Source organism: Thalassophryne amazonica, unplaced genomic scaffold, assembly GCF_902500255.1.
Source record: "Thalassophryne amazonica unplaced genomic scaffold, fThaAma1.1, whole genome shotgun sequence".
Taxonomy (NCBI): domain Eukaryota; kingdom Metazoa; phylum Chordata; class Actinopteri; order Batrachoidiformes; family Batrachoididae; genus Thalassophryne; species Thalassophryne amazonica.
The window spans coordinates 265,848-289,232 of NW_022986274.1; the positions used below are offsets into that span (position 1 = coordinate 265,848).

Below are 23,385 nucleotides of genomic sequence, written 5' to 3' on the forward strand. Positions count from 1 at the left end.
TCTTTCATTTGGTTAAATTTGATGTTTGTCTTTTCTTCCTCAGACCTTTCAAGTCTGCGTGTGGTTAACTCAGGTTTATATTTGGACTGAAAGGCTTGTACTTTACTTTTCGTGGTACTGGTTACAATGACAATAATCTGACAAAAATCTCAATTTTAAGCCCATTATCTAAATAGCAATGCTTCAAGATCAAGTGACAAGCTGATTGCTTTCCTGTATTTCATGTCATGCAAAACACACACAATTGCCATATTTTCTGGACTATAAGAAGTACTTTTTCCATTGTTTGGCTGGTCCTGCAACTTATACTTAGTAACCACCATGTCAAAACTGGACTGCGTATCATTTACGGCCACAAGATGGCAGCATCAACACTCATGACAGCTGAACGCCACGACTGTAACAGAAAAAGAATTACATCACTGCAATAGACTAGGAACAAAAATGAAATGCTGCCCCAAATAATAAGTTATACTGCAGAATTTAAAACGCAAATTCTAAAATACACAACCAAAAATGGGATTTGAGCAGCAAAAGCAAAGTCTAGAATGAGAAACTTTTCAGAGAATGGTGACAATGCTACATAAAAATATAAAAGGCTAATTACAGGCTGAAAACCAGATGGCCGGAGCTGAAGGAACAAGTCCACAGATGCGTCCTTGAACCGCGAGCTGCTGACGGAGACTTATCGATGGTAGTTACATCTCCAAGTGCAGGTAATTATTAAGGAAGTGGTCGCAGCACATTAAAAAAAAAATACACATATACATTTTTTTAGACAGATGTGACAAATACCCCGGTGAGCCATAATAGACTGGGATGTACAGTATTTAAGAGACAGGAGGAACTCACTGGACATGGTAGGGGGTCAACATTACACTTTTTCCACCTCACTTTGCAATCAGATTATGTGTCACATAATCAAGTGGAGCTGAACATGCCTGAAATGTACATGAGCAATACGCTATACATGGTCAAGATACAGTGGGGAAAATAAGTATTTGACCCCCTGACAGTTTTGCAGGTTTTCCCACCTACAAAGAATGGAGAGGTCTGTAATTTTTATCGTAGGTACACTTCAACTGAGAGAGATAGAATCTAAAAAAAAAAAAAAAAAATCCAGTAAATCACATTGTATGATTTTTAAATAATTAATTTGCATTTTATTGCATAAAATAAGTATTTGACCCCCTAGAAAAACAGAGCTTAACAATTGGTACAGAAACATTTGTCTGCCATTACAGAGGTCAGACGTTTCCTGTATTTCTTGACAAAGTTTTCACACACTGCAACAGGGATTTTGGTCCACTCCTCCTGACAGATCTTCTCCAAATCTTTCAGGTTTACCGTTTCAGCTCCCTCCAAAGATTTTCTATTGAGTTCAGGTCTGGAGACTGGCCAGGCCACTCCAGGACCTTGAAATGCTTCTTACGGAGCCCCTCCGTAGTTGCCCTGGCTGTGTGGTTGGGGTCATTGTCATGCTGGAAGACCCAGCCATGACCCATCTTCAGTGCTGTTACTGAGGGAAGGAAGTTGTTTGCCAAAATCTCGCAATACATGACCCCATCCATCCTCCCTTCAGTACGGTGCAGTCGTCCTGTCCCCTTTGCAGAAGAGTATGATGTTTCCACCCCCATGCTTCACGGTTGGGATGGTTTTCTTGGGGTTGTTCTCATCCTCTAAACATGGTAAGTGGAGTTGATTCCAAAAAGCTCTATTTTGGTCTCATCTGACCACATGACCTTCTCCCATGCCTCCTCTGGATCATCTAGATGGTCACTGGTGAACTTCAAACAGGCCTGGACATGTGCTGGCTTGAGCAGGGGGACATTGCTGCCCTGCACGATTTTAAACCATGACAGCATCATGTGTTACTAATGTAATCTTTGTGACTGTGGTCCCAGCTCTCTTCAAGTCATTGACCAGGTCCTTCTGTGTAGTCTTGAGCTTTCTCAGAATCATCCTTACCCCACAAAGTGAGATCTTGCATGGAATCCCAGACCGAGGGAGACTGACAGTCATCTTGTGTTTCTTCCACTTTCTAAGAAATAATCATAACAGTTGTTGTCTTCTACCAAGCTGCTTGCCTGTTGTCCTGTAGTCCATCCCAGCCTTGTGCAAGTCTACAGTTTTGTCCCTGGTGTCCTTAGACAGCTCTTTGGTTTTGGCTATGGTGGACAGGTTGGAGTGTGATTGATTGAGTGTAGAGTTTTATACAGGTAACAAGTTCAAACAGGTGCGATTAATACAGGTAAAGAGTGCAGAATAAGAGGGCTTCTTAAAGAAAAATTAACAGGTCTGTGAGAGCCAGAATTCTTGCTGGTTGGTCGGGGGTCAAATACTTTATGCAATAAAATGCAAATTAATTATGTACAAATCATACAATGTGATTTTCTGGATTTTTTTTTTTTTTAGATTCTGTCTCTCACAGTTAAAGTGTACCTATGATAAAAATTACAGACCTCTCCATTCTTTGTAGGTGGGAAAACCTGCAAAATTGACAGGGGGTCAAATACTTATTTTCCCCACTAAGTCTCTGAGCGTCACCTGGGTCACATATCTCATCATATTGTAATACATTCAGATAGCTTTTTGTTGATATGTCTATTTCACAAGTATCACAAACCCAAACTAGCAAATATATCATCAATTTCATTATTATTATTATTGTTGGTGGTGTGAAGTATAGCTGCACATGTTGCCACACTTTCTTGGTCATGTCCCAACACTGATGATTCTGTCCTTGTCCTTCGTCTCTCCAACAGTTTCTTTCTGATGAGAGTTGATCTAAACTTCCGCCTGAGAAAACAAGTTCTCCGGTGTGCACTTGTCCATCCTGCAAACCGCAAATGTGTCCGTGGCACTGACCCAGACGAAGAGAAAACCCAGCAAACTTTCTGTCTGAAAATCTCTAACTTTCTGTGGACACTGAGGATGAAACCAAATCATTAAATTTCATATTAGGAAGGGTTCTAAGAATATGTATTTCTCAACAATAACAACAAAAGATTTTTGTTTGACTTCAGCATCTCTTCACTCTACAAGTTTGTTCTTACCTACAACCCGCTGTCTCTTGGATCTTCAGCTTCTGGCACTTCAAATGGAGGAATTGTAGGAGGCGTTTTTCCTTCCCCATATCCTCACATTTGCACCACAGGATCATTTCTTCTAGAAGAGTTGACATGTCTGTGAAAGTTGTAGCTTCTGTCAGTTTTTTCCTGAACCTTTGTTTTTCAGTGTCACGTGTTTCCTGTGAAGGAGAGGAAAATGACCTTAGGTAAAATAAGCTAATTCATTAAAAAAATAAAACAAAAACAGACACAGTGAAGGAAGAGAATGTATTAATTTTCAGCATTTACTAACAGTGTTAAAATAAAACAATAATTGGCATATTAGTTTACTTCAATAGATTACAGCACATACCTGTGTTAAATTCCTAACAACCTTGATGAAAGGCTTCATGTCAGGGTCAAGAAACAAACCTGTAGGAAACCAATAAAATATTGTCACAAAATGTGGAAGAAGTGAAGCGCTGTGAATAATCCAGATACACTAAAAGGCATTCATTAGTGGAAACTGGTTCATTTTTTCCAGAATATATATCTTCCGGTTGATGCTGCAAAGATCACAGCATCATCCAAGAAGTGAAGGTGAGCAAACAGTTCCTTTCCAACAAAGACACCTAAGCCTATGGTTTTCACAACCATACACAACACCACATTCATGCGCCAGTGTCAGACTCTGAATACATCCCTGATGAATGCCTGAATTCACTGGGAAAATTTTTTTCACCCCCCTCATCTCCAGACAGCACTCAGAGTTAAACGGTGAATAGGCTGGCTAAGATGTCCAGCAATGTCTTGCACGTGGACAAATGGGCTGTATTTATGTAATGCTTTCATTGCCAAAGTCTTTTATAGTGATGCGTCACATTCACCCACTCACACATGGTGCTGCCATGCAAGGCGCTCAACTGTACGAGGTCTGTTAGAAAAGTATCCGACCTTTTTATTTTTTTCAAAAACCATATGGATTTGAATCACGTGTGATTGCATCAGCCAAGCTTGAACCTTCGTGTGCATGCGTGAGTTTTTTCACACCTGTCGGTTGCGTCATTCGCCTGTGAGCAGGCTTTGTGTGAGCACTGGTCCACCCCTCTCGTCGTTTTTTTTTTGCAAATAAATGTCTGAACGATTTGGAGCTTTGCTGCATCAATTTGTTTCCAGAAACTGTGAGAGACCTCCAGGTGGACACCGTTCGGAAAATTAATATGGCTTTCAGGGACAATTTTATACCGTCTGGATCACTCCTTAATCTGTGTAATACCCATAAAATCGTCCCTGAAAGCCATATTAATTTTCCGAACGGTGTCCACCTGGAGGTCTCTCACAGTTTCTGGAAAAAAAATGATGCAGCAAAGCTCCAAATCGTTCAGACATTTATTCGCAATAAAAAACGATGAGAGGGGTGGACCAGTGCTCACACAAAGCCTGCTCACAGGCGAATGACGGAACCGACAGGCGTGAAAAAACTCACGCATGCGCACGAAGGTTCAAGCTTGGCTGATGCAATCACACGTGATTCAAATCCATATGGGTTTTGAAAAAAATAAAAAGATCGGATACTTTTCTAACAGACCTCGTACACTGGGAGCAAATTGGGGATTATGGACCTTGCCAAGGTAATTTATTGATTTTCTGGTCTGCCGGGGATATGAAATGAGGATTCTCTGGTCATAAGCCCACCGCTTTAACCACTTGACCTTCGACCCACAACTTCACAGTGTGTCCCAGAGAGCAGCCCAATCAATCAAATCCTATGCTTGGCAAAAATCAATAGAGGTTATAAAGAAGCACGTCTGATATTTGTGCTGGCATTCAATATGTACTCATGCAGATCTAGGCCATGCTGGATGGATGAATGAATTGCTTCAATTTCTGTGTAAGCAGGTCGAAAGTCACTCAACCACAGATTTCTTGAAAGAAAAAAAAAAAAAAAAAAGGCTCCTTGACTACTCTTTGAGCCATCACAGCCTTCTTTCTCAGATCCTTATATGGGCCCGAACTTCCATCAAGGTGGGCCTGGGCTCGGTCATTGAAAAACTCCAATATTCCATTCAGATTGCCTCGTATGATCATGTATGAAGGTCCTCCAGCCAGATAAATGGTAAACAAACTGCATTTATATAGCATTTTTTTATCTGCATCAGACACTCAAAGCACTTTACAATTATGCCTCACATTCACCCATTCACACAAACACACCGATGTCAGGATGCTGCCATGCAAAGGTGCTCACTACACACAGGGATACACACCAGATTGAGTGGAAATACCCAAGAAACAGTTTGGTCTTGAAGTCTGGTCAGACTGAATCTTGGACACAACAGACCCTGCAGCTCTCCACTAATCTCCATTGTTTACTCACAAGAACATGGGCAACCTCTTTAGCACACTGTCAGTATTAATATACCATGTCCAGTGGAGTTGCTCACGACACTGAAATCTAGAGCCAATAACCTGTAGCCCGACTTTTTGCAAAGTGAAGAAGCACTGAGCCATTTTTGCCATCGTTACCAGATCAGAGAAAAGGGATACAGTTATCGTAGCCAGGTGTGTCCGGGCCAGTGTTCACACTGAAATCACCCATGAAGAGCAGCTTTACCTCTGGGATAGTAGTCAATCAAAGAGTGAAGCTGTGAATAAGAAGTGTTCCTCAAGAGACATCGCTCACCACAGTTAGAAAGGTAACGCAAGACAACAGACAAAACGCTCAGGGAATGCTGGAGTCCGAGCCTCATAATATGCTCACTGACACCGGATGACTCCACTGGATGGAGCCCATCTGCAACAACAGTTGCCACCATTGGGGTAAACAGACTAAAAGTAGGTATATCCACCCACTGAGCTCTGGCCATTTCAAGGTCTTCACACCTCAAAAAGCACAACCAGGGCAACACAGTTTTTCAAGCTGCCCCATCAGTAGAAGATAGTCATCCTGACTAAGAGAAAGGATGTTCAAGGGGCCCAGCCACATGAGCAGCCTCCATGCATGATACATCACCACGGCACCACTGGCCAACCCCCAAACACAACACCCTTTGCATTCTCCTGTGATTACATCTTTTCCAGAGTCTCCAAACTGCTTTCACCATCCCCTTTGTCATGCTTGCTACCATTTGAGTGAAAGCAGCAGCAGAGTTACTCTGTAGTAACGTGTTAACTATCACACATTAGGATGCATTTTACAAACCACAAAAGCCTTCCCTGTGTACTGTGATAGAAAACACTGTATGTGTACACATGGACCTAATTTAAATTCAGACATTATATGACCTTCAGGCCAACACAAGTTCAACACACCTCTGTCAACAGCAACACCCAGGTCTTCTGTAATGTATGTGATTTGGTTGTTGTTGAACTGATCCAATGAATTCTCCCACTTCTGTTGCTTTACTTTGCGGCTTTTCGTACCAAGTCCCAGCATGCCCTTGTTTGTCAATAAAAAGGCACGTGAGGGACCCAAGAATTGAGACACATCTTCTGGCAGGGAAAAGCCTTTGAGGAAAGGCATAGCCTGTGCTTGGGCAACTTCTTTATGGAACAGCAGAAGCTCCTGGTACAGACTGGACAGGCTGGCCAGGATACCTCGGAAAATCACCCTAATGGGCCACAAAGACAGAAAGATATAGACAGTTGAAGCACTTTTCACAAATCAGTGGATGAGGAAGGGTTGCTGTTAACATAAAGAGGAAAAAAGAAAAGAAAAAAATCACTTTGTGACACTTGGAAAAAACTAGTCATGTTAAGATTTTTCTTAAAAAGATGATGTGAAATTTCAGCTACAGCCTGTGACTCCTCCAGCATTACCACAGGTGTCTTGGTGGCTTCCCTCACAGTCTTTCATTTTTTAAGAACTGACTGCTCCATATGGTTTCCACACAGAACTTTACGGTTTGTATTTCTTAATGATTAGACATTCGGTGACTTTGTTCATGTATCCATCCCATGACTTGTCTAAAGGAAACTAGCTATAAGAATGATTTACATTAAAAATAACTCATTTAGTTTGTTGCATTACTTATGGCCTTTGACAATAGAAGCACTGTGAGTACCAATGGTTGTTAACTCCTAAATGATTTATGCAATATTTTCAAATCTTCTTCTATTAATGGACATGTCTCATGCTTTTTAACGTCCCAGTTAGCAACACAACATCAAAGTACTCATGATCGTAAGTCTCCCTGCACACATGCATGCATAATTAGTGTTTTCTGGTGTTTTTTATTCCTCTCCCGAACAGAGGTAACAGGTGTATTTCCGGAAAATCTCTCACTTTGCAATTCTCTGCATGTGACATAGTTAATAGCAAAACAGAAACATCCCAGACAGAGGGGAAACGAATGAGGTTCTGTCCAGTAACGAAGCCTTGGAGGTTTTCTTTGAAAGCAGTGACTCGGATTTACAGAGGAGACGGCACACTTCACCCTGAAACTGCCTGGACATGCAGATGGATGTCTCCTATTGGGAAAAACTCAGAAGACGCTATTTTCAGGAGATAATGGACTCTCTAATGTGCCACAATCCTGACAGAATTTGAGTTGAAGGCAGAGCTGCAATTATGCGTGCGCGCCCATGTGCGCAATCAGAACCTGAGAGCAAGGTGACCTGGAAATTATTCTCTGGCTGAGTGGAACTAGAAAATGATCTCTGGCTGTGGATCCGAGTGAGGACGAGTGGACCGTTCCATGGCTGGCGATCGCAACTGCGATCACGCGTGCGTGAGGACTTCTTTATGTTGTGCACTAATTTGGAAACCATCTTTTGCTTTGTGTTCTTTTCAATGGAGCTTTTTTTTTTTTTTTTTTTTTACTTTGAGAGAGCCTGTGGATGTGGTGTGTTTGTGTGTGTGTGTGTGTGTGTGTACAGCTCTTTTAACCACCAATTTAGATGGACTTCTGGCTGAATGTGAACAATATATAATCAGTATTACACTTGTAGGCTCTCAAATGTCATAAAACTGTCAGCCTCTATTTGGAACTTTTTAAGAGAATTCATGTTGAATAATCCCTTAAAAAAAAAACAACTGACGTGGGTTAAAACAGCTGTTATGCTATTTTAACCTGCATGTCAGCTGTTTATTGCTGCTTAATGAACATGGAATGTCTCCGTGATGACACAGATATATATTTATTAGATTTTTCACAGTTATTTACAACACTTATTAGCGTTTTTAACACACCGTGTTTATGTCTCGTGGCTGCAGGTGCACAAAACCTGCTCACAGCTGCTCCTTTTACCATGACTGCATCAAAATGAACAGTTATCACTTCAAAACAAGTCGTCATAACACAACATCGCACTGGTGTAAACTTTGGAATTAATCTGTGCCTCCATTTTTAACATTAACAGCTACATTCCATTCCATGAAGTGCACGCTGGGATGCTTCTAATAGCTACGTCACCTGTCAGAAACACCCGAGTACTCACGAGTACTTTGTTTTCGGAAGTCTCCATAGCTGTTGGCTGCGAATGCCTTATACTTTGAAACTGGTCACAGAAGTGCACAAAGTAACCATCATGAGCATTGCGCAACCTATTCGAAAACTGCGTGTCATTGCACGCAGGGCATCTGAACCTGAAATTAGATTATGAAGAGATGTTACATCTATAATAAACATAACTTTAGAGATACATTATCTAACTCATAAGAAGAAATGAAAATGCAAATGTTTTACTAATCCATTACAATCTATATAATAACCGTTGACACAAGATTCCAAATGCTTTCTCCACCGCGTGATGCGCATGAGACAACCTGCAAGTGAAGATCATTTCTCTGTGATTCTGTGAGTGAAGAGAGAATGGTTTCCTCAGCCAAGCAGGACGCATTGGCATGACGAATTGCGGGGTGGTGTGGGGATCAAATTTGTGCAAGTGTCAAGGTGCCTTAAACCTTGTGCCAAAATAAACATGCAGATTCGTATCAGTTCTGCTGTAGCAACCTCAAGTGAAAACAGTAAGAAACCAAAAGAAGTTACTGTAGTTCACCTAACCTTAATTTATGCTGGAGACAGGCTGTATGCTACAAAAATCTCAAATACATGAAACATATTCACCATTTTTCCTTCCAAAATGTGTTTTCAAAACCAGACTGTAGTTTGTAGCCAACAACACTTTTTACTGCACAATTAAACCACTTTTCCACTTGGTACTTCTAAACTTGTCTTAAGTAGAGGCGACAGAAAAGCACTCACCACAGACGGCTGAGCATGCTAGTTATAACCATATTTAAGAGTGCAAACTCATATCTCATTTGCTGCTTTGCGAGTCTGAAAGAATGATGTGTTAAAGAGAAACTCTCATGATAGCAGAAAAGCATGCAAAGTTCATTCATGTTCATTTAAAACATCATAGCTTGTGATATTTATAACACATTCCCAGTTGGTGATCAGTTGTGAACTATGAAAAAGATACATGAAAGCTCTGCTGCATCGACTCAGTGAGCAGCTCATCAGCTGGGCGGCTCCCAAAATTTTGAGACAAAGCCACTCCAGCATGGGTTGACTTGGTACGTCACCCTCACCAGCCTGGATGTTTAGCGTTCTGTGGAGAAATAAATAAATAAATAAATATAATCCTAAGAAGAATATCAATACAACACAATGACACACTTAAGAAATATGAAACTATAATTGAACCAGATTTTAACTTGACAAGCAACTGTGATTACAGTGTTCATTTTGTCAGACGAGATGAGACGAGATGTGTGAATATTCTAGATTCTGATGCACCTTTTAGATTAAGGTGCCTAAGAGTATTTTCTGAACCATGACTTAATGATTCTACTAGTGCTTTTAGGAGTTTATGTCAGCAAACAGAGAAAATGGAAAAAGGATATGCTCTATACTTCTAAAGAAGTGTTTTGTAAAAGCCTGTCTGTTCATCAGACTGCTGTCAAGGCTGCTACGATCGAATATTTTCCAAACTTGTTTCTTGTAATAGCCATAAGCCTCAGGTTCTTTTAAATATTTTTAACACTCTTATAAATCCTTGCGATAATTCTCGAGTGGTACCCTCGCTCTTCTTTGTGAGAGTTTTCTTAAATTTTTTGTTGGGAAATTGTCTGCTTCATCTTGCCCCTGCAACTGGTGCAAAATGTAGCTGCCCGTCTTCTTGCAGGCAGGCGCAAGCAGGACCATATACAGTTGTATACAAAAGTTTGGGGACCCCTGATAATTTTCATGATTTTCCTTTATAAATTATTGGTTGTCTGGATCAGAAATTTCAGTTAAATATATCATATAGCAGACAAACACACTGATATTTGAGAAATGAAATGAAGTTTCTAGTATTTACAGAAAGTGTGCAATAATTATTGAAACAAAATTAGGCAGGTGCATAAATTTAGGCACCCTTGTCAATTTACTAATTTGAATACAATTTGCACTAATTATTGGAACACAAAACTGGTTTGGTAAGCTCATTGACCCTTGACTTCCTTACACAGGTGAATCCAATCATAAGGGTATTTAAGGTGGCCATTTGCAAATGTTTCCCCTCTTCGCATCTCTTCTCAGATAAGCTGAAGCGAAGGATGGTGAGAACAGTCATAGTCAACCCACAGACCTGCTCCAAAGAACTACAACATGATCTTGCTGCAGATAGTGTCTCTGTGCATCGTTCAACTATACAGCGACCTTTGCACAAGGACATGCTGTAATGCAGAGGAAGCCTTTTCTGCATACACGCCACAAACAGAGTCACTTGAGGTATGCTAAAGCACATTTAGACAAGCCAGCTTCATTTTGGAATAAGGTGCTGTGGACTGATGAAACTAAAATGGAGTTATTTGGACATAACAAGGTACGGTATGCATGGCTGAAAAAGAACACAGCATTCCAAGAAAAACATCTGCTACCTACAGTAAAATTTGGAGGTGGTTCTATCATGCTGTGGGGCTGTGTGGCCAGTGCAGGTACTGGGAATCTTGTTAAAGTTGAAGGTCACATGGATTACAGTCAATATCAGCAGATATTCAGAGAACCACAGAATCTCGTCTCTGCTGTTTGCGGATGATGTGGTTCTGTTGGCTTCGTGAAATCAGGACCTTCAGCGTGCACTGGGGCGGTTTGCAGCCGAGTGTGAAAATGAAATGGGATGAAAATCAGCACCTCTAAATCCGAGGCCATGGTTCTCGACCGGAAAAAGGTGCTTTGCCCTCTTCTGGTCGGTGGAGTGTCCTTGCCTCAAGTGGAGGAGTTTAAGTATATCGGGGTCTTGTTCACGGGTGAGGGACGGATGGAGCGTGAGATCGATAGATGGATCGGTGCAGCATCTGCAGTGATGCGGTCGCTGTATCGGACCGTCGTGGTGAAGAGAGAGCTGAGTAGGGGGGCAAGCCTCTCGATTTACTGATCGATCTACGTTCCGATCCTCACCTATGGTCATGAGATTTGGCTCATGACCGAAAGAATGAGATCGCGAGTACAAGCGGCCGAGATAAGTTTCCTTCGCAGGGTGGCTGGGCGCTCCCTTAGAGATAGGGTGAGGAGCTTGGTCACTCGGGAGGAGCTCGGAGTCGAGTCGCTGCTCCTCCATGTCGAAAGGAGTCAGTTGAGGTGGCTCGGGCATCTTTTCCGGATGCCCCCTGGACGCCTCGCTGGAGAGGTGTTCCGGGCACGTGCCACTGGGAGGAGGCCCCGGGGAAGACCCAGGACACTCTGGAGGGACTACATCTCTCGGCTGGCTTGGGAAAGCCTTGGGGTTCCCCCGGAGGAGCTGGAGGAGGTGTGTGTGGATCGGGAGGTCTGGGGGGCTTTGCTTGAGCTGCTGCCCCCGTGACCCGACTCCGGATAAAGCGGAAGAAAATGGATGGATGGATCAGCAGATTCTTGAGAACAATGTTCATGAATCAGTGACAAAGTTGAAGTTGCGCCGGGGCTGGATCTTTCAACAAGACAACAACCCTAAACACTGCTCAAAATCTACTAAGGCATTCATGCAGAGGAACAAGCACAGCATTCTGGAATGGCCATCTCAATCCGTAGACCTGAATATAATGTTGTGTGGGCCGCTGAAGAGGAGGTACTGCTGGCCCACCATCACCAGAGGGCGCCCTGCCTGGAGTGCGGGCTCCAGGCACCAGAGGGCGCCGCCGCCTCACGGGAGCAGCCTCGGTGACAGCTGTCACTCATCACCTGAGACAGCTGACGGCAATCATCAGTGGGGTATATCAGCAGGACGGCATCTCCATCTCATTGCCGAGATATCGTTTCTACCAGAGAGGTAACATATCAAAGCCTACTGAGTACACAGTTTTGACTGAGCTAGTTATTGGTTTACTGTTCCAACGAGAGGTGGAGGTACCTTTCCTGCCGTTCGGAGTTCTGGGTGCAAACGCGCCCCCATCTAACTGTTCTTTTTCCCTCGCCAGCAGTACCAGGTCCGACACGCGGAGGCAGTGGCCACCTGGGAGTTCGGGACTTGGCGGCTCCAGTATTCCCGGGGTCCTGTGGCGGAGGAAGCCGTGTGGTTCCGGTCTTACCTTGGAGAGGCGTCTCCTATCTTCGAGCCTGCCCACACGACACCTTTGTGTATTGACTTTTGTCCATTTCTGTAATTGGTTGTATTTGTTGTGCACATTCACAACAGTAAAGCGTTGTTATTTTGACTTACTCCATTGTCCGTTCATTTGCGCTCCCTGTTGTGGGTCCGTGTTCCTACACTTTCCCAACATATAATTTAAAAAAAAATCTGTGGTGTGATTTTAAGCGGGTTGGCCATGCTTGGAAACCAACAAACCTGAGATGTTTTGTAAAGAACAATGGTCCAAAATATCTTCAACCAGAATCCAGACTCTCATGGGAAGCTATGGAAAGTGTTTAGAGTCTGTTATTTCTGCAAAAGGAGGATAAATATTGATGTATTTCTTCTGTTGGGGTGCCCAAACGTATGCACCTGCCTAATTTTGCTTAAAGAATTTTTGCACACTTTCTGTAAATCCTACAAACTTCATTTCACTCCTCAAATATCACTGTGTTTGTCTGCTATATGATATACGAGGTCTGTGAGAAAAGTATCCGACCCTTTTATTTTATGCAAAAAATATATGGATTTGATTCATATGTTTTTACGTCAGCCAAGCTTGAACCTTCGTGCGCATGCGTGAGTTTTTTCACGCCTGTCGGTTGCGTCATTCGCCTGTGGGCAGGCTTTGAGTGAGCACTGGTCCACCCCTCTCGTTTTTTCATTGTGAGGAAATGGCGGAATGATTTGGGCTTTGTTCCATCAGAATTTTTTCAGAAACTGTTAGAGACAGTCAGCTGGAAACCATTCGGAAAATTCACATGGCTTTCGGTGAAAATTTTATGGGCTTCACAGAGATTAACGAGTGTTACTACCGCTTTAAGGACGGCCCACAATGGTGCACGGCGCGCCGCGCTCCGAGCCGCGATCGACAGGCAGAAACCACCATTTCATTTCTAAATGGATGGCTGTGTCGATCCGGGACGTGTGCAGTTTCTCTGGATATCACAAGAGCTGGACATCAGCCATTTTCCGTCAGATTTCACTTTTAACGAGATTTTGTCATGGAAAGTCACGCGGAGGCTTTGCGCGTTATGACGGAGCCACTGATGGAGCGAGACAAAGAACACCTCTGTTTTGGAGTGTCAGAGGACGCCATTTCCTCGCAATGAAAAAACGAGAGGGGTGGACCAGTGCTCACTCAAAGCCTGCCCACAGGTGAATGACGCAACCGACAGGTGTGAAAAAACTCACGCATGCGCATGAAGGTTCAAGCTTGGCTGACGTAAAAACATATGAATCAAATCCATATATTTTTTGCATAAAATAAAAAGGTCGGATACTTTTCTCACAGACCTCGTATTTAACTGAAATTGCTGATCCAAACAACCAATGATTTTAAAGGAAAATCATGGAACTCATCAGGTGCCCAAACTTTTCCATACAACTGCATGCCCTGTCTTGGCCTCACTCCACTGGCTTCCAATTGCTTTCAGATTTGATTGAAAAATTGTTTTGTTTTTAAAGCTCTTAATGGCTTAGCTCCTCAGTATTTGTCTGAGCTTCATTGTGTCTACACCCCTGCTAGAGCACTGAGGTCTGCTAATCAACTGTTATTGGTTACCCTTAAGATGATATTTAAAAACTAAAGGTGATAGGGCATTTGTGGGTGCAGCCCCTCGGCTCTGGAACAATTTGACCTGGCATATCAGCTCTACGGGATCAATTAAGGTTTTGAAATCCTTTTAAAACATTTTTCCCCTGGCTTTTGATCAAGTCTAAGTGGCTCTTTTTGGCATTTTTTAAACTCAATAGCATTCTGTATCTTTTACTGATTTGGTGATTGGAATATGTATTGCACTTTAATCAACCTTGGTTGTTTTAATTGTGCTTTATAAATTGAGTTGAGTTAAAATGCTGACTAATGTTGGGCAGACACTGTACGATATTTTCAATCGTACTCGGCTGCAGCTCAAACTGCACATGGGGCACATTTGCAAAAACACGTTAGCGGTCTAAAAATTATCGGACCAAAACTTATCGGAAGATAATTAGTCCGATAATGGTTTTCAAAGTTATCTGAAAAGCTAATCCGACAGTGAATTGTTGTACTCGGTTCCAGCTGAAACTGTATGACAAAACCACATGGTGTAAAAGTTCAGAGCGCATGATTTATGTTCTCGCACTCTACGGCCCGATGCTCTGATGCGATCTGACTGCTCACATTGTACGTTCAAAAACCACACATCGGACTCGTGTTTCCAGAAGCAAAACGTAAACAGAAGCTTTTTTTTTTCGAAACTTTATTTACATTTCTTATTTTTACAAAAAGTCTTGATGGGAGACATCAAAGTTTTAACAAAAAAAAAAAAGAAAAAGACTTTACATGAGTTGAAGAAAGGGGGAAAAGAACAGATGCTGCTCTCCGAAAGAGATGATCACTGTTTATCAAATCAAATCAATTTTATTTATATAGCGCCAAATCACAACAAACAGTTGCCCCAAGGCGCTTTATATTGTAAGGCAAGGCCATACAATAATTACGTAAAAACCCCAACGGTCAAAACGACCCCCTGTGAGCAAGCACTTGGCGACAGTGGGAAGGAAAAACTCCCTTTTAACAGGAAGAAACCTCCAGCAGAACCAGGCTCAGGGAGGGGCAGTCCTCTGCTGGGACTGGTTGGGGCTGAGGGAGAGAACTGGAAAAAGACATGCTGTGGAGGGGAGCAGAGATCAATCACTAATGATTAAATGCAGAGTGGTGCATACAGAACAAAAAGAGAAAGAAACACTCAGTGCATCATGGGAACCCCCCAGCAGTCTACGTCTATAGCAGCATAACTAAGGGATGGTTCAGGGTCACCTGATCCAGCCCTAACTATAAGCTTTAGCAAAAAGGAAAGTTTTAAGCCTAATCTTAAAAGTAGAGAGGGTGTCTGTCTCCCTGATCTGAATTGAGAGCTGGTTCCAGAGGAGAGGAGACTGAAAGCTGAAGGCTCTGCCTCCCATTCTACTCTTACAAACCCTAGGAACTACAAGTAAGCCTGCAGTCTGAGAGCGAAGCGCTCTATTGGGATGATATGGTACTATGAGGTCCCTAAGATAAGATGGGACCTGATTATTCAAAACCTTATAAGAAGAAGAATTTTACATTCTATTCTAGAATTAACAGGAAGCCAATGAAGAGAGGCCAATATGGGTGAGATATGCTCTCGGATCCGGCCGGACGACTTTGGAAAGTTTGAGTTTTTGAGGCCGAAATTTCGATTTCAAGAGTGAGAGTAATAATAATAATAATAAATAATAATAATAATAAACAGCGCAATTACAATAGGGTCCTCGTAGTTTATGCTCTCTCAAATTCCGCATTGGTGTTTGCACATGGGGCAGCATGGTGGCTTAGTGGTTAGCGCTGTTGCCTCACAGTGAGAAGGTCATGGGTTCAATTCCTGTGGCCTTTCTGTATGGAGTTTGCATGTTCTCCCCGTGTGTGCGTGGGTTTCCTCCGGGTGCTCCGGTTTCCTCCAACATCCAAAGACATGCGGGTTGATGACTGCTGGGATAGGCTCCAGCATCCCGAGACCCTTAATTGGACTAAGCGGTAGAAGATGAATGAATCAATGAATGTTTGCACAAGTGGTTGGACATTTTACCCATAATCCCTTTGGCATCTGTCTGTTTGTTACAAACTTCAGAATTAGTGCATTATTCAACATTAAAAGATACATGTTATATTTTAACTTTGTATAAATGACAGAACTGACATTAATGGAGTTATTCTACCAGTATTAATTTTATTTATAAACCAAACCATAAGTCAGCACTGCTTTATTTTCCAAGACCTCCGCCTCACGGCAACGCTGTTATTGAGTAGAGGGTTGAGCTTCGCTGCTCTTCTCAGCTGCTTCACTGCTGGAAGCTATGTAGTAAACTTAAGCTTCCAGCAGTGGGCAGGGTGCACAAAGATATAAGTGCTGACTCATTGTTTGGGTCTGTTGCGCCTTTGATGCTACCAGAAATGATCGTGGTGTTAAAACTCAAAATCAGGTTGTTAGTAGTTACAAGTGTACTGGAGACAATACTGGAAGTTATCGGTTATCTGTAGCTTCCGATAAATTGTTGAGTGGTTTATCAGTTTAGCTTTATAAAAGATAACTTTTCAGTTAGGTGATTATCTGTTATCGAAGCTAATTTTTGGTTAGCTGTGCCCACCACTGTGTGTGTGTGTATATATATATATATATATATATATATATATATATACATACATATATACATACATACATACATACATACATACTCAACAAAAATATAAACGCAACACTTTTGGTTTTGCTCCCATTTTGTATGAGATGAACTCAAAGATCTAAAACTTTTTCCACATACACAATATCACCATTTCCCTCAAATATTGTTCACAAACCAGTCTAAATCTGTGATAGTGAGCACTTCTCCTTTGCTGAGAAAATCCATCCTACCTCACAGGTGTGCCATATCAAGATGCTGATTAGACACCAAGATTAGTGCACAGGTGTGCCTTAGACTGCCCATAATAAAAGGCCACTCTGAAAGGTGCAGTTTTATCACACAGCACAATGCCACAGATGTCGCAAGAGATGAGGGAGCGTGCAATTGGCATGCTGACAGCAGGAATGTCAACCAGAGCTGTTGCTCGTGTATTGAATGTTCATTTCTCTACCATAAGCCGTCTCCAAAGGCGTTTCAGAGAATTTGGCAGTACATCCAACCAGCCTCACAACCGCAGACCACGTGTAACCACACCAGCCCAGGACCTCCACATCCAGCATGTTCACCTCCAAGATCGTCTGAGACCAGCCACTCGGACAGCTGCTGAAACAATCGGTTTGCATAACCAAAGAATTTCTGCACAAACTGTCAGAAACCGTCTCAGGGAAGCTCATCTGCATGCTCGTCGTCCTCATCGGGGTCTCGACCTGACTCCAGTTCGTCGCAGAACTGCAGTAGTAAAACCAGGCCACTCAGTAACAGTGGCTGAATGATATCTTAATTGTTAAAACTTATATTCATTCAATTCTGCTAATGTTTCAGATGTAGCAACTGGGGCAATGTGATATCAGATGAAATCAATACTCCACTCAAGAGATCTAGTTAGCTTGCATAGTTATCTTTGCACAGCTTAGGAAGGAGGGGAAAAAACCTATATGATTTCCATAGCTTTTGAAATTTGAATAGTGCAACATCAAGGAAATGTATTGCAAGACAGCTACATCACCATTTATAAAGGAATATTTACAATTCTTAAGCGGGGAGGGGAGTTCAATACAACAGTAAAATATCAGAAACTGTGTCTGCATGAGCTGTCTTATTTTTTTCTACCCTGTAAAAACAAATGTTTGTCATCTCTTGATTATGTCACATACCTCCTTTCGGGACAGGTCTAAACTGTATTAATTTGACCTGGTGTGCTCAACCATTAAAACATAACGAAGCACGTGTTCAGCCGACTTCTTCATTAATCAGGCCCACTGGTGTTATTCAGGACAGACGTGCACATAGTTTCACAGACTGTATTCAAAAGAAGTGTGTGAGGCTTACATTCACTGTCACCATGTGGTATGATGCTATAGGTTCAGGTTCACAGACCACAGTGTGTGGCAAAACATTGGGGAGGGGGACATGAAAACCAATATATTTCATTACCTTTGAAGCTTTTCTGGACATAGATCTATCAGATCCTGAAGTGCAGCATCAAGCTTCATATCCTTCAGTCTGTTTATGCATTGTTCAACCTGGAAAAAAAGACCAAATATTTTTTAAAAAGTGTCTATATGTAAAGCTGACATCCACCTTTATGTATGTATGGGCATAAAACCCATACACTGTCTTCAAAAGTTTGGTTTTGATGCAGTACGGCTGTGAGGAGCAGGATATGACTCCAACCAGTCAGTACCATTACAGGTATGTACAGTAGTGTCCAGAATAATAGTAGTGCTATGTGACTAAAAAGATTAATCCAGGTTTTGAGTATATTTATTATTGTTACATGGGAAACAAGGTACCAGTCGATTCAGGAGATTCTCACAAATCCAACAAGACCAAGCATTCATTCATGATATGCACACTCTTAAGGCTATGAAATTGGGCTATCAGTAAAAAAAAAAAGTAGAAAAGGGGGTGTTCATAATAACAGTAGCATCTGCTGCTGACAGTACAAACTCAAAACTATTATGTTCAAGCTGCTTTTTTAGCAATCCTGTGAATCACTAAACTAGTATTTAGTTGTATAACCACAGTTTTTCATGATTTCACTGCATTGAAGATGCAACATGGCTGGGTCTTCCAGCATGACAATGATCCCAAACACACCGCTTGGACAACGAAGGAGTGGCTCCGTAAAAAGCATTTCAAGGTCCTGGAGTGGCTGAGCCAGTCTCCAGACGTCAACCCTGTAGCGAATATTCAGGTCTGACACTGGAGCACCAGAATAATGTAGTGAATTTACAAAGCCTCACACGCGGGCAACATAATAATGTAAGTACATACACACGTATACATACATACATACATATACATACACTCAACAAAAATATAAACGCAACACTTTTGGTTTTGCTCCCATTTTATACAATAATCCGTAACTCCCCAAATTTTTACCTGGTATTCCTACGGTTTGATTTGTTAGAAGCAGCAGAGATTCAATTACAATGCAGGATGCTGTCACACATTAAAAATATGTACACTCAACAAAAATATAAATGCAACACTTTTGGTTTTGCTCCCATTTTGTATGAGATGAACTCAAAGATCTAAAACTTTTTCCACATACACAATATCACCATTTCCTTCAAATATTGTTCACAAACCAGTCTAAATCTGTGATAGTGAGCACTTCTCCTTTGCTGAGATAATCCATCCCACCTCACAGGTGTGCCATACCAAGATGGTGATTACTTACCATGATTAGTGCACAGGTGTGCCTTAGACTGTCCACAATAAAAGGCCACTCTGAAAGGTGCAGTTTTGTTTTATTGGGGGGATACCAGTCAGTATCTGGTGTGACCACCATTTGCCTCATGCAGTGTAACACATCTCCTTCGCATAGAGTTGATCAGGTTGTCAATTGTGGCCTGTGGAATGTTGGTCCACTCCTCTTCAATGGCTGTGTGAAGTTGCTGGATATTGGCAGGAACTGGTACACGCTGTCGTATACGCTGGTCCAGAGCATCCCAAACATGCTCAATGGGTGACATGTCCGGTGAGTATGCCGGCCATGCAAGAACTGGGACATTTCCAGCTTCCAGGAATTGTGTACAGATGCTTGCAACATGGGGCCGTGCATTATCCTGCTGCAACATGAGGTGATGTTCTTGGATGTATGGCACAACAATGGGCCTCAGGATCTCATCACGGTATCTCTGTGCATTCAAAATGCCATCAATAAAATGCACCTGTGTTCTTCGTCCATAAAAGATGCCTTCCCATACCATAACCCCACCGCCACCATGGGCCACTCAATCCACAACACTGACATCAGAAAACCGCTCATCCACACAACGCCACACACGCTGTCTGCCATCTGCCCTTAACAGTGTGAACCGGGATTCATCCATGAAGAGAACATCTCTCCAATGTGCCAAACGCCAGCGAGAGCATTTGCCTACTCAAGTCGGTTACGATGACGAACTGGAGTCAGGTCAAGACCCCGATGAGGACGACGAGCATGCAGATGAGCTTCCCTGAGATGGTTTCTGACAATTTGTGCAGAAATTCTTTGGTTATGCAAACCAATTGTTTCAGCAGCTGTCCGAGTGGCTGGTCTTAGACGATCTTGGAAGTGAACATGCTGGATGTGGAGGTCCTGGGCTGGTGTGGTTACACGTGGTCTGCGGTTGTGAAGCTGGTTGGATGTACTGCCAAATTCTCTGAAATGCCTTTGGAGACGGCTTATGGTAGAGAAATGAACATTCAATACACGAGCAACAGCTCTGGTTGACATTCCTGCTGTCAGCATGCCAACTGCATGCTCCCTCAAATCTTGCGACATCTGTGGCATTGTGTTGTGTGATAAAACTGCACCTTTCAGAGTGGCCTTTTATTGTGGACAGTCTAAGGCACACCTGTGCACTAATCATGGTGTCGAATCAGCATCTTGGTAAGGCACACCTGTGAGGTGGGATGGATTATCTCAGCAAAGGAGAAGTGCTCACTATCACAGATTTAGACTGGTTTGTTATCAATATTTGAGGGAAATGGTGATATTGTGTATGTGGAAAAAGTTTTAGATCTTTGAGTTCATCTCATACAAAATGGGAGCAAAACAAAAAGTGTTGCGTTTATATTTTTGTTGAGTGTACATATACATACATACATACATATATATATATACACACATACATATATATATATATACACGAGGTCTGTCAAAGTATAGGTCCTTTTTATTTTTTTCAAAAACTATATGGATTTCATTCATATGTTTTTACGTCAGACATGCTTGAACCCTCGTGCGCATGCGTGAGTTTTTCCACGCCTGTCGGTGACGTCATTCGCCTGTGAGCACTCCTTGTGGGAGGAGTCGTAAAGCCCCTCGTCGGAATTCCTTTGTCTGAGAAGTTGCTGAGAGACTGGCGCTTTGTTTGATCAAAATTTTTTCTAAACCTGTTAGACACATCGAAGTGGACACGGTTCGAAAAATTAAGCTGGTTTTCAGTGAAAATTTTAACGGCTGATGAGAGATTTTGAGGTGATACTGTCTCTTTAAGGACTTCCCACGGTGCGAGACGTCACGCAGCGCTCTCAGGCACCGTCGTCAGCCTGTTTCAAGCTGAAAACCTCCACATTTCAGGCTCTGTTGATCCAGGACGTCATGAGAGAACAGAGAAGTTTCAGCATTTTATCCGGATATTCCACTGTTAAAGGAGATTTTTTTTTAATGAAAGACATATACATACATATATACACACACACATATATATACATATATATATATATATATATATACACACACACACATATATACACATACATACATATACATACATACATATATGACAAAGTGACAAAATTTTTTATTCGGCACACAAAATATTCAAATAGAAAAAAAATGAACAATTCCACAAACAAACACAGACAAAACTAGTGAGTCCGAAAGGGTGTGGGCTGAAGCAAAGCTTATTAGCGCCCACCCCTGCTAGTACAAGTCCAACAATTCTAATCAGTCATATTTACATAAATACAAATTCACTACTACATGTCGACACACAGACATACACATCAATATACTATTCACTTATAATTATATTTATATAGTACCAGATCACAAGAAAGTCGAATCAAGGCACTTTACGCCAGTAAGGACTAACCTTACCAACCCCCAGAGCGAGCACTAGGCAACTGTGGTGAGGAAAAACTCCCTATAAGGAAGAAACCTCAAGCAGACCAGGCTCTTGGGGGTGACCCTCTGCTTGGGCTGTGCCATATCTACCTATATACATACGTATATACTTTACAAACATAAATATATACATACATATACACAGTCACTTATATACATATACACCTACCCGTATCTATATACGCATATACATACCCACACATTCAAATATACAATAAGTCCCACTTATAAATTGAACATTCCATATAAATCAAATTATATTTTCTTCTTTATGATACTTAGACATGATGTTCTTTTTGAGTAGTTTCTTAAATCTTACTAAGGTACTACTCATTCTAACCTCTGTTGAACATTTGTTCCATTTCCTCACCCCAACCACAGACACACAAAAACCCTTTACATTTGTTCTTACTGGTGGTTTCATAAAAATTGCACAACCTCTTAAACTATATCTGGATTCCCTCAATCGGAACAGACTCTGGACATGTCTCGGTAAGGCTTGGTTTTTCGCTCGAAATAAAGTTTGAATTGTAATGTAATCGACCAAATCTATGAATTTTAATAAATTTAAAGACAAATAGAGAATGAGTTGGTTCACGATATTGTTTATTGCACATGATTCATATGGCTCGTTTTTGCAAAAGGAATATTGGATTGGTATTTGATTTGTAAGTGTTTCCCCATGACTCAACACAATATGTCATATATGGTACCATCAGAGAATGATATAAAGTAAGTAACCCTTCTTTCGGCAGTAGGTCTTTGGCTTTATACAAAATGGCTATAGTTTTTGACAATTTTGATCTCACATAATTTATATGTTGTTTCTAGCTAAGTTTATTATCAATTATAACACCTAAAAATTTATTCTCTGTTACTAACTCAATTTCCTTATTGTTTATAGTTAAATTTTTACATTTGGGTGCCTGTTTATTTCCAAATATAATACATTTAGTTTTCCCAAAGTTGAGTGACAACTTATTAGCGTCAAACCAAACCTTAAATTTTTCCAGGTCTTTCTCCACTACGTCCAGAAGCTGTTCAAGATTTTCACCGCTACAGAACACAGTTGTATCATCCACAAAAAGGACACATCTCAGTGAACTCGACACCCAAATTATATAATTTATATAGATTATAAACAACAAAGGACCCAGCACTGAACCCTGCGGCACCCCACATGTGACATCCCTGAGTTCAGAATTTGTATTATTGAATTGAACATACTGAAATCTGCCTTGTAAATAACTAGCTATCCATTCATATGCCAGACCTCTGATTCCATATTTCTGCAGTTTAATTAATAGTATTCCATGGTTAATTGTGTGAAACGCTTTCTGTAAATCAAAAAAAAAAAAAAAACACCTATTGTGTATTGTTTATTGTCAACTGCAGTTGCTATACTTTCCACAAAGTCCATCAAAGTATGTGATGTAGTTCGAGACCTTCTGAATCCATATTGCTCTTCACAAATGATGTTAT

General features: G+C 41.5%; 1 protein-coding gene across 1 annotated transcript; it reads right to left on the reverse strand.

Annotated features, from left to right (window-relative positions):
- Positions 1-2,467: 2,467 nt before the first annotated feature.
- nepro (nucleolus and neural progenitor protein) lies at positions 2,468-18,298 on the reverse strand (the record flags this gene model as incomplete). The annotated part of the gene is made up of 7 exons (XM_034165474.1): positions 2,468-2,928; positions 3,057-3,250; positions 3,424-3,482; positions 6,363-6,661; positions 9,257-9,331; positions 9,477-9,605; positions 18,210-18,298. Coding segments are annotated over 7 exons (1,155 nt in total), but the record flags the coding sequence as incomplete, so codon positions are not given.
- Between the last annotated feature and the right edge of the window lie 5,087 nt (positions 18,299-23,385).